This window comes from Anolis carolinensis, chromosome 3, assembly GCF_035594765.1.
Source record: "Anolis carolinensis isolate JA03-04 chromosome 3, rAnoCar3.1.pri, whole genome shotgun sequence".
NCBI classification, from domain to species: Eukaryota; Metazoa; Chordata; class Lepidosauria; order Squamata; family Dactyloidae; genus Anolis; species Anolis carolinensis.
Genome location: NC_085843.1, coordinates 113,747,194 through 113,759,670, shown reverse-complemented (window position 1 = coordinate 113,759,670; position 12,477 = coordinate 113,747,194). Strand labels below are relative to the sequence as shown.

Here is a 12,477-nt window from a genome sequence, read left to right as displayed (position 1 = left end):
CGGACTTTCAACTCCCTCCAAAGGTTTTCTATAGGGTTGAGATCTGGAGACTGGCTAGGCCACTCCAGGACCTTGAAATGCTTCATACGAAGCCACTCCTTCGTTGCCCTGGCAGTGTGCTTAGGATCATTGGCATGATGAAAGACCCAGCCACGTTTCATCTTCAGTGCCCTTGCTGATGGAAGGAGGTTAGCACTCCAAATATCACGATACATGGCCCCATTCTTTCTTTCATGCATACGGATCAGTCATCCTGGTCCCTTTGCAACGAAACAGCCCCAAAGCATGATATTGCCACTCCCATGCTTCAAACTATGGCCTGTGGGTTGTCGAAGGCTGGAATCACTGGGTTGCTGTGAGTTTTCCAGGATGTATGGCCATGTCCCAGAGGCATTCTCTCCTGACGTTTCGCCCACATCTATGGCAGGCATCCTCAGAGGTTGTGAGGTCTGTTGGAAACTAGGCATCTGAGGTTTATATATCTGTAGAAGTTCCAGGGTGAGAGAAAGAACTCTTGTCTGCTTCAGGCAAGTGTGAATGTTGCAATTGGCAACCTTGATTAGCACTGAATAGTCTTTCAGCTTCAAGGCCTGCGGGAATCCTTTGTTAGGAGCTGTTAACTGGCCCTATTGTTTCCTATCTGGAACTCCCTTGTCATCTGAGTGTTGTTCTTTATTTACTGTCATGATTTAAAAGGTTTTTTTTAAATATTGGTAGCCATATTTTGTTCATTTTCATGGTTTCCTCCTTTCTGTTGTAATTGTCCATAAACTTGTGGATTTCAATGGCTTCTCTGTGACATAGTGACTCTGGAATGCTTCACAGCAACCCAGGGAAAGGATTCATAAAGTGTGGCGTAGTGGTTTGAACCTGGGATGGTGGCTCTTTTGGGCACACTGGGTGGCTTTAGGCAGGTCACACTCTCTCAGCCTCAAGGGAAGACCAAGACAAACCCATTGTTGAATAAACCTCGACAGGAAAACTGGCCCCTTCCACACAGCTGAATAACATCCCACATTTTCTGCTTTGAACTGGAATATCTGGCAGTGTGGATTCAGATAACTAACCCAGTCCAAAGCAGATATTGTAGGATTTTCTGCCTTGAGATTCTGGGTATACGGCTATGTGGAAAGGCCCTCAGTGAGAGGGTTGCCTCGGGGTCGCCCTCAGTCAGAAACTATTCGAAAGGCCAACAAGAACAATAGCAACAAACAACCCCCCCCCCTTCCATACATCCCTATAACCCAGATTATCAAGGCAGGAAAACCCACAATATCTGCCTTGAACTGGGTTATCTGAGGGCCTTTCCACACGGCCCTATATCCCAGAATATCAAGGCAGGAAACCCCACAATATCTGCTTTGAACTGGGTTATCTGAGGGCCTTTTCACACAGCCCTATATCCCAAAATATCAAGGCAGGAAACCCCACAATATCTGCTTTGAACTGGGTTATCTGAGGGCCTTTTCACACAGCCCTATATCCCAAAATATCAAGGCAGGAAACCCCACAATATCTGCTTTGAACTGGGTTATCTGAGGGCCTTTTCACACAGCCTTATATCCCAAAATATCAAGGCAGGAAACCCCACAATATCTGCTTTGAACTGGGTTATCTGAGGGCCTTTCCACACGGCCCTATATCCCAGAATATCAAGGCAGGAAACCCCACAATATCTGCTTTGGACTGGGTTATCTGAGTCCAAATTGCCAGATATTCCAGTTCAAAGCAGATAATGTGGGATTTTCTGCCATGATATTCTGGGATATATGGCTGTATGTCCACACTGCCAAATATTCCAGTTCAAAGCAGAAAACGTGGGATTTTATTCAGCTGTGTGGAATGGGCCCCAGCCTGACAGGAAACCTCTGTTTAAGAAGTCCACATTCCCCGCGCGCGGCCGACAGAGGGCGCCCTTTCCTCCCGCCCTTTCTGCTGCGAGAGGCAAGAGGCGGGGACGGGAGCGAGGGCGTGCGGTGAGAGGAGGGGGCGGGAAGAGCTGGGCCTCGCTCGCCTGTCTTCTCCGCAGTCGCAGCGAGGCCCGGCGATGCCATGATGCTGTTGCTGACCTTTCTGCTGCTACTGCTGCTGCCGCCGTGGTCGCAGGCGCTGGTGTGGTACACGGCGTGGGTGAGCACGGCCTACACGGATCCCGGCACCAACCGCACGGTGTGGGGCCGCGGCGAGAGCGGGCGTTATGGGGCGGGCTCCCCCAAGGTGAGCGCGCAGGGCCTGGTGGGCATCCCCCGCGGAGGGGCCATGGAGGGCTGCGGGCCCGGCGCCGCCTTCCACGTGCCCGGCGCCCGCGAGGCCCCGCCCCACGCCTGGATCGCCCTGCTGGCCCACGGGGGGTGCAGCCTCGCCGAGAAGGTAGCCGGCGCCGCCGGGAAGGGCGCCTCCGCCGTCGTGGTCTACAACGAGCCCCGCTTCGGGAACTCCACCTTCTCCATGCCCCACTTGGGTCAGTGTCTGTCGCCAGGTCCCCTTCCGTATACACCGGTTAACCAGGCCTGGGCAAACTTGGGCCCACCAGGTGTTTTGGACTCCAACTCCCACAATTCCAAGCAGCCTCAGGCCCTTTCCTTTTCTCCCTCGGCCGCTTAAGCGGCCGAGGGGGAAAAGGAAGGGGCCTGAGCCTGAGTAGTTGTGAGTTTTCCGGGCTGTATGGCCATGTTCCAGAAGCATTCTCTCCTGACATTTTGCCTGCGTCTATGGCAGGCATCCTCAGAAGTTGAGATGTCTGTTGGAAACTAGTCAAGTGGGGTTTATATCTGTGGGGGGTCCAGGGTGGGAGAAATAACTCGTCTGTTGGAGTCGAGTGTGAATGTTGCAGTTCACAAATAACAGAACAGTATGCTAATGGTAAGAGGCAGTATAATAATCATAATAATATACTAATGTATAGATGTGTATTGTATTTTGTTTGCCTTATGTTAATGTGGCATTGAATTTTTGCCAATTTGGAAGCTGTCTTGAGTCCCCTTTGAGGTTGAGATAGAGGAGGGTAAAAATACTGTAAATTAGCCACTTTGATTAGCATTGAATGGCCTTGCAGCTTCAAAGCATGACTGCTTCCTGCCTGGGGGGGAATCCTTTGTTGGGAGGTGTTAGCTGGAATTCCCCTGTCATCTGAGTGTTGTTGTTCATCAAGTGCTATGGATGACTTTTTTGTTTGGTGCTTTTGGTGGTCCCTATGTAGACTTGTCCACAGCTGCATGGTATACAGTAGACTCCTGCAAAGGTGAGAGGATCCCTCTTGTCCTTTGTTGTTAAAAGTGGCACATTGAAAGATTACAAATGGCAGCTACAAAAATGAAGTTTCTGGAGTATAACAACTACTTTCAAAGTAAGTACCACACAGTTAAACAGGAAATAAAATGTTCAAACCAGGAAGATTTATTTTCCTGATTTTGTTACATAGTCTTATCCCTTATCCAATTTTTTGGGTCCAGAAGTATTTCAGAAACTCATTTATGTTGCAGGCCCAATTTTGCAGGGAACCCAATGACAATAATGGATATATCAACTGAGTAGTCCTTACCCAAAGTTGTTGAGGCTAGAAGAGTTTTAGATTGCAGATTTTGTTGGGTTTTATGATACCTGGATTTGCATCCATGTACGTAATAAGATAATCTTGGAGATGCAGTCTGGGTCTCAATATTAAATTCATTTATGTTTGATATACTCACAGTCTGAAGGTAACTTTATACACAATATTTTGAGTCATTTTATTCACGAAGTTTTGTGTACATTGAACCATCAGAAAGCAAAAAGGGACATTGCCACATGTAACAATTTTGGAAGATTTTGGATAAAAGTTGCTTAGTATTGCAAGCTCCGTTTAGAGGGGACAGGGATGGATATGCCCTTATTCAAAATACTTGTGGCCAGAAGTGCTTTAGACATTCATTTACGTATTTGGAAACCCTATTTTTGAGGGGAAATGATGGCAGAAATTGATATACTGATTGAATATCTCTTATTAGACATGATTGAACCCAGAAGTGTTTTGAATTTTAGATTTTTGTTGGATTTTAAAATACTGTATTTGCATACAAGTACATCTTGGGGATGGAATCCAGATCTAAATATGAAATTCATTTGTTTTATATAAATCTTATACACAGAGCCTGAAGGTAACATTAGAATAATATTTTAAATAATTTTGTGGATAAAATAAAAGTGTGTGTATCTTGAATAATCAGAAACAAAAGTGACAGCATCTCAGCCATCCAGGTGGAACATTTTAGAGGTGTTTTGGACTTCAGCTTCCATACTTCCTAACAGCAGATAAACTGGCTGGGATTTCTGGGAGTTGAAATCCAAAACACCTGGAGGCCCAAAGTTGGCAGATGCCACAATCAAATGCATTCCTCGCATGAAGAACCAAACAAAAAGATACTTAGAGAAAAGTGTAGTTTAGCACCTTCCCTTGCACTGATTGTAGGGTTTCATTTTCAAAACTATAAATTGCAGGGAGTTTTCAGAAATGACAAATCCCAGCTGTACCCTGGGGTTAATTTTGCAAGTCAGAAAGTTCCTCCACGTCTTCAGAGCACACTTTAATTCTAAACTAAATATTCCTCATGTCCAGCTGCACATGTGGAATAATTGCAAGTGTTACATCATGTCAGTGTGAAAGATGAGCCTTGCTGAATCATATCAGATGCCTGCATTGGGTTGTTTGCATTGCATTTATATTCTGTATGTCTTCTAGAGCCATAAGCTATTTATTTGCTTGCTCCTCCAGTTTGTCCTCACAGTCCTCTCCTGCTGTTTCCACAAGCAGTTGATATTAGGCCCCTTCCACACAGCTAAATAAAATCCCATATTTTCTGCTTTGAACTGGAATATATGGCAGTGTGGACTCGGATAACCCAGTTCAAAGCAGATATTGTGGGATTTTCTGCCTTGATATTCTGGGTTATATGGCTGTGTCGAAGGGCCCTTAGTTATATGCAAGTTGCCAACAGCCAGGATGACTCAACAACCTTTTGTTAAAATGATGCACCATGCATTTGTCAGTCCCCTTTTAATTTTACCACTGTTGTAAGGCATTGCTACATGTTTGTGATAACAAATCACATAAATTAACTATGTCCTAGTGAGTAAGGAAACTTTTAATCAATGGCAACTTGCTAAAATGACATTTATGTAAGTTCCATTGATTCATTGTATCTATTTGGAAACTACAGTTGGAATTACCCTAAAGGACTTCTACCTGCTTGCCCTGCCTTTTATGCCATTTAATTTTACTTAGTGACCCCATGTTCTGATGTTATGACTGGGAAAAAAATCTCTTACCACACTGTATCCAGCCTTCTTATTTTCTTATTCTGTCACTATCAGTATTATAGAAGAAGAAGAACTAAAAAGCACCTCACATGAAAGTATTTTTTGTGAGCACATAAACTGGAGGTGCTTTTAATGGCACAGCAAATGTTCTGTGACCCAACCTTTGGGAATAAGAGAGCTACTGGGCACAGTGGCAGCATCCTTGTTTGGAGGTGTGATCATGTTTACTAGGTGTGTGACTAAGAAAGGAAAGCTGCTGTATGAGAAGCTTGTAGAGCCCTGCTGTTTTAATAGGATGATGTTGTAATAAAAGGATGATATATTAAGGAAAGAATAAGTGGCTTGTTTTAGATTATTAGAAAAATATGTTTATGAATGGAGTGTCTGTAATAAAACTAATCTTCTGAAGTATATTGATAAGTCTCTGCCTTAAGCCTTCCCTGGCTTAATACCCTTGAGTTCTTCCTGATTCTTTTGTTACGTTCTGATTGTTTTTGTGTGTTTCTTCCTGAAATTTAGTAATCTGTTTTAAAATGGCCGCAAGGCCTCATAGCAGGATATGTTTGGGGTTAGTTCTTGGAAGTTAAACAGAGTCAGCCTTGTTAGTACTCTGATGGTAGATCACCAAGGGATACCATGTGCTGCAGGCTATATTTCAGAGGAAAGAACTGGCAAAACCACCTTGTCTAAGAAAATCTAGTGAATTCCTTGCCTTAAAAAATTAGTGACATTAATGAAGTTGCTATAAATTTTTTAAAAAATAATCATTATTGCATTATTTTCAGTTATATTAAAATAACAGGTCAATTTATTGTCAGTATTTTGGCATTTGCATGAATAGTTGGGGGTATGCAACATTGTTTGAACATAGGAGTAGGACTTGAGGGACCAAGATTCAAATTGTTACCTGGCCATGGAAGGCCACTAGATGACTTTGGGCAAGACATATTCTCAGAGAAAGGTAAAGACAGCCCCCTCTGAACAATTCTTGCCAAGTAAACCATGTGGTATGATTACCTTAGGAATGCCACAAGTCGGAAACTACTTGTACACAGCAACAATACAGATACGAAAGTCACACATCCAGATACTGTGAGCAGACTGTATTAACACCCACTCCGCCAGCTCTTCCCTTGTGTCCAAGTAAAAAGTATACTCATGTAATTCTACTAGGATTATTGTATTTGAAACATAAAAGGGGCTTTGTAGTTCAGAGATCCCAAAACATAGCAATGTAAATATGGAAATGGAAATAGGACAAGGGATAAGTGCAATTGAATCACAGCCTGTTTCATTTTCTCTTATTAATAACATGCACAGTTTATTTGCAGCCTTGTATTTCCTGACTAGGTCAGAGGAACCTTTACTTGGATGTTATATGTTCTCAGATCTCTTAAATACATAGCATTTTGCAGAATAATGACAGCAACTATTTGAATTCTTATGCTTATTGTTATCAATTTTACCAAGTTAAAATGAAGAACTGGTAAACCAAAGTTTAAGAATATTTTCAGGAGAATATAGATTATATAAAGGAAACATTCTTATATGTCCCTTTATAGCAGGTTTGATCTTATGATCTTATACTCATCCTTTAGATTTCTTGCCATGTCAGCAATGGAAGAAAAAGCAAATTTCATACATTTAATTCTATCGGTATACTTGGTATTACATTTTGATTGTTTTCAGCTTTCTGTTCATATGCTTGTTTTCAGAATTAATCTTAATCTTCAGCTAAATTCTCACATATTTAAGAGGCTTATTTTGTATTTTCTTGTTTGGATTTGCTTGGAGTAGCAGTCCCATGTGTGAGTTTGCTGTAATAGCACCACAACAAAGATTTATTAGAAAGAAAAATGGTGATGAAAGAAAAAAATCAAGATATTCGCTAACAAGAATTCTCATTTTGAAAATTGCTAATCCTCATAGAGCAGGTGTCTCATTTTTTTCATGTCAAAAGCAACTTGAGAAACTACAAGTCACTTCTGGTGTGAGAGAATTGGCTGTCTGCAAGAATATTGCCCAGAGGACACCTAGATGATTTATGTTTTTACCATCCTGTGAGAGGCTTCTCTCATGTCCCCACATGAGAAGCTAGAGCTCAACAGATGGGAGCTCGCCCTACACCCCGGATTTAAATCGGCAACCTTTCAGTCTTCCAGTCCTGCCGGCACAAGGCACCACCGGGGGTCTCCATAAAATTATGGGTCAGATTATTGGTTCTGTAAGAGGGAACGAGGAGACAATAGCCCATTTCCTGTTTTCAGCCCTACTTAGGCCCCTTCCACACAGCTGAATAAAATCCCACATTTTCTGCTTTGAACTGGAATATATGGAGATGTGGACTCAGATAACCCAGTTCAAAGCAGATATTGTGGGGTTTTCTGCCTTGGTTATATGGCTGCGTGGGAGGGCCTCTAGATAGACTCACCGAATCAGTGGCATATACCTACATCTTGATTCACCATTGGGAAATTGATTGAATGGATCTACTCAAATTGGGACTAATCAACAGGATGCTAGTCAATTTATGACACATTTCAGAATTTCCATGGCATTTAAGGTGCAGAGACTCTAGGGGTGCATCTACCTTGTAGAATTAATGCAGTTTGACATCACTTTATCTGCCATGGCTCAGTGCAATGGAATTATGGGAGTTACAGTTTGGTGAAGCCCAGCACTCTTTGCTAGAGAAGGTTAATGTCCTTGTAAAACTACAGCTCACACTAACCCTATGATTACTCACAAGGTGTCTCTTTTGGCTCTGACCATACTGAAAATACTGGCAAGATTAATTTCTGATATTGCAGTCGACTGTTCTGGAGGTGATTTTACCTAATCATATGTGGTTGTTTATATCCAAAGTATTTATTACTTAAATTTTAATAATACTTAATTTTACTTAGTTTTTAACTATGCAAGAGCTAGTTCATGTAGTATTTTTAAAGGTGCATCTCATAATTGATTTATGTAGCATTTTAGTGCTTCATGTAGTACTTCAATGGTGTATTTCATATTGTATTTAATAATCTGGTTTTTATGTATTTATTTGTTTGTCCTGTGAAAGACCTATGGCCTAAGCATTAAATAAACTTACTTATAAAACTACAATTCCCAGGATTCCATAGCATGAAGCCATGGAAATTAAAGTGGTGTCAAATTGCCTTAATTCTACATTATAGATGCACCCTTGGATTAAGGTAAAGGTAAAGGTTTCCCCTGACGTTAAGTCTAGTTGTGTCCAACTCTGGGGGTTGGTGCTCATCTCTATTTCTAAGCCGAAGAGCCGGCATTGTCTTTAGACACCTCCAAGGTCATGTGGCCGGCATGACTGCATGGAACGCCGTTACCTTCCCGCCAGAGCGGTACCTATTGATCTACTCACATTTGCATGTTTTCGAACTGCTAGGTTGGCAGAAGCTGGAGCTAACAGCGGGCGCTCACTCTGCTCTCCTGGTTTGAACCTGGGACCTTTCGGTCTGCAAGTCCAGCAGCTCAGCGCTTTAACACACTGAGCCACTGGAGGCTCCACCCTTGGATTATAAGGCCCCAAATACACTGCCATATAAAATCCATAATTACTGCTTTGAACTGGATTTTATAGCAGTATAGACTCATATAATCCAGTTCAAATCAGATAATCTGGATTATCTTCTTTGATAATCTGGATTATATGACAGTGTAGATTCAGACTAAACATTGAACATGATTTCCCTCCTTCATTGAAGTACTATAGACCTAACGTGATATTTCTTAAAGGTTTGTTTACTTGTCTTCTATTTCTCCCTTATCTCCCAGTCACATACTTAGGATCAAGAGATCTTAGGGCAAAAATAGGCAAAAGTAGCTCTTATTTGTGCGTGCATGTATATGCCTTCAAGTCACCTGTCAACTTATGAAAACCCATGCATTTCATAAGGTTTTCTTAGGCAAAGTGGTTTTTTCAGTTTCTTCCTCTGAAATTAGCTACAGCATCTGGTATTCAGTGGGTATCTTCCACCTAAGTACTAACCAGGACTGACCCTGTGAGCTTACAAGATCAGACAGAATGTGGTGCTTTTAGCGTATTTAGCCTTTAGCTCTTTCTTACTAAACTTCTCGTAAAGTGACCTTGATTTCTAAAAAGAGCCAATTTGATGTACTGTATATATTTTTCTCCTTCTACAGGTACTGCCAATACAGTTGTAATTATGGTTGGCTACCCAAAGGGAATGGAGATTTTGGAGCCAGTGCGAAGAGGAATTCCAGTAAAAATGACAATTGGTGTTGGTAAACAACATGTACAAGAATATATCAGTGGACAGTCAGTTGTCTTTGTGGCAATTGCATTTATCACCATGATGATTATATCTTTAGCATGGCTTATATTTTTTTATATACAACGCTTCCTCTATACTGGATCACATTTTAGAAACCAGGTAATTATCAGTGATGGTTCTCTTTTTTCTGTCTATGAAATATATTTGCTTACTAACAAACAAATATTAAATGAATGCATAATTGAAATGTTGTATGGCAACCCTTTATCTTCTTGCCTCACCTATAAATGCAACTTAACCTGAATATGTTTCTTAATAGCAATTTTTATGTTGCCTATTAGTATCTGGTGTAACTTGTTTCCAGAACTAGACATGCCTGAATTGCTTCTACCCTCCAAATTAGTGTTTTGAACTAGAACTGAGGCTGACTTCAAGTGATGAAATTAATTGTTCTAATTGTACGCCTTTGCTTCTTCCAGAGACATAACAAATTTAAAATGCCCACTTAGTTCTCCGACTGTACTAGAAGTCTGTGGTTAAAAACAAACAGCCTAGTTAAAAACAATAAAGAAAATAAACTCTTGGCACTTCATCCACACTTTTCTTCCTAATGAAACGTTTTGAGCAAGAGATTCAATGGACAAGCTTTTTGTGTTTAATAAGTCTTCTCAGCTATCCTTGCCCTCATTTTGTTTCACAATGTGCTGCTTTTGAAATTTTCTGTTACCCTGACTGTGGTGCTCTTTCCCCATATTTCTTTACTTAGTGCCATCTTGTTCTTACAGTATGCGGTAGATACTAATTCCAACCAAGTTGATTACTCCCTTTTCATTTCCTGTTTGTTTTCTCCTGAAAATTCTGCTGCAGTGTTGACATTACTACGTACAGAGTGATATTATCCCTGTCTGTGTTGGAGGTTTCACTGCCCCAGGCGCCCTACAGCTTAGATCAGTGCTAAGTTAAAATTACAGTTTGAATGCCTTTCTAAAGCAGCTTTGAAACTTGACTTCCTTAATGCAAATTATGTTGTTCTTACTTGGTACTGAATAGCTAGCAAAGACACCGGATACTTTAGAAAGACCTGAACTTTTGTATGTAGTCTTATTTGTCTAACAAAGGAATGGTTCCATGGAAGACCTAGTGCCTTTCATTGACATCTCTAGATCAGTGGTTCTCCACCTGTGGGTCCAGATGTTTTAGCCTTCAACTCCTAGAAATCCTAACAGCTGGTAAACTGACTGGGATTTCTGGGAGTTGTAGGCCAAAACAGCTGGACACTCATAGGTTAAGAACCACTGTTCTAGATGGTATTTGTGTTGATGTTGTCAATGTACATGATCATTTGGGGAAGGTTTTAAGTTTACTAAAAGGTGTAGTAGTATAATATAACTATGTTCTGCATAGGAGAAGCAATAACAAAATTATCCTCTTAGTCTTCACTGTTGTGTAAGGTTTCAAAGATACAATAAAATAAATATTAATAATAAATGCTTTATTTATAGTCCTCCCTATCTCCCCAGAGGGACTCAGGGTAGCATACAACAATATAAAACACAGTGGCAAACATTCAATGCCAAGAATAATTTATAACAAATCAAACAAGCTCAATAAAAATTACAAAAATAGCAACTTAAATAAACATAACATAATACAGTCACACATTTACAACATATTAAATTCTTTAAAACGTTAACATCGACAAAAAATATTGGCGTTAAGATGGTATGCAGCAAACTAATGAAAGTAGGTGTTCAACAACTAGGCAGGGTATATATAAAATGCAATTAGTCCTCCTACAAAAGTACGAGCAGTTTGCATGGTATCTTAGCTATATAGTAAAAGTGTAGTATCAAAAAGAACTTAAGAAAATGAGTGACTGTTTTCATTTCATTATTAATGTAAACTGATGGACTGGTTACCAGGTTCACATTTTTGATGGTGAAAAAAACTATTGTATTCAGAAAAATTACCAATCTCATTATATGAATTCTTGTTGTTCATCTATAGGCAGTGGAAATAGCAGTACGACACAACTTTGGCATCCTTCACTACAGAATTGTTAAATCTTAGATTGCTGGTGTTTCTAAAATTCTCAGCATTTCAGTTTTCTCTTCATAACATATCATTGAAATTTGCATTGCTAACCTAAATTATTTTTTTAAGAGCCACAGAGAAGAAACAATGAAAGCAATTGGCCATCTGTCACTGCGTATTGTCAAGCCAGAAGATAAGGTAATTTTTGTCATACTAATGTAGAGTGAAAAGCTTTTTTGTTGATGTGTGTGTGTGTGTGAGCGTCTGCCATAGTCTTTTGATTTACAGTGACCTCATGAATTTCACGGGGTTTTCTGAGACAATTACTTACTTAGGCAATCCCTCATTGTCAGAGTATGATGGTCTTCCAAGTGTAGTGTCTTGGTGGTTGATACATAGTTGACTGTAGAGCCCTATTCTTGACCCGCATGTTCTTCCACAGTGAGGACATTGGTTTCCAGGTGGAAGGCAATCCTGGTCAGGGTTGGCTTGACGCACCTTCAATGAATACTCTGAGGAGGTTTTGCCAGTTCCTTCCTTCATTGGTACACTTTCATAAAATGAAAGGAACTGCACTTGTTGTTAAAGTTGAGGTACACACACAGAGAGAGATTGCTGCAGTGTAAAAATTATATATTGAAATGGCATAGCTACCTCCGTGTATTCTAAGTAGCATATGAACAGAAACTCCGAAAGGCATATGTCAGACCTGTTAGAAACTAAGGTCATCTTAAAAAACATGAATTGGGAATAACAGTGAGTGTGTCCATGTTTGGAGGTATACCTAAATTATCTTTTCTAAAAACTGGCCCTTTTAGTCTTAATATAATTAGTCATATATTTAAATCTGCCTACTGGATCTTCCTCTCAGAGCTGGCCCTAGGTATTT

At 40.6% G+C, this 12,477-nt stretch overlaps 1 protein-coding gene across 1 annotated transcript in view; it reads left to right on the top strand.

The window, feature by feature from the left end:
* Positions 1–1,922: 1,922 nt before the first annotated feature.
* The window catches only part of rnf149 (ring finger protein 149), a 36,871-nt gene continuing 26,316 nt past the window's right edge, over positions 1,923–12,477 (top strand). Inside the window, exons 1-3 of the mRNA XM_062975384.1 lie at positions 1,923–2,461; positions 9,463–9,713; positions 11,718–11,786. Of these exons, the coding sequence (XP_062831454.1) occupies positions 2,053–2,461; positions 9,463–9,713; positions 11,718–11,786 (729 nt within the window). The 5' untranslated portion in view covers positions 1,923–2,052. The remainder of the gene's footprint in view (positions 2,462–9,462; positions 9,714–11,717; positions 11,787–12,477) is intronic.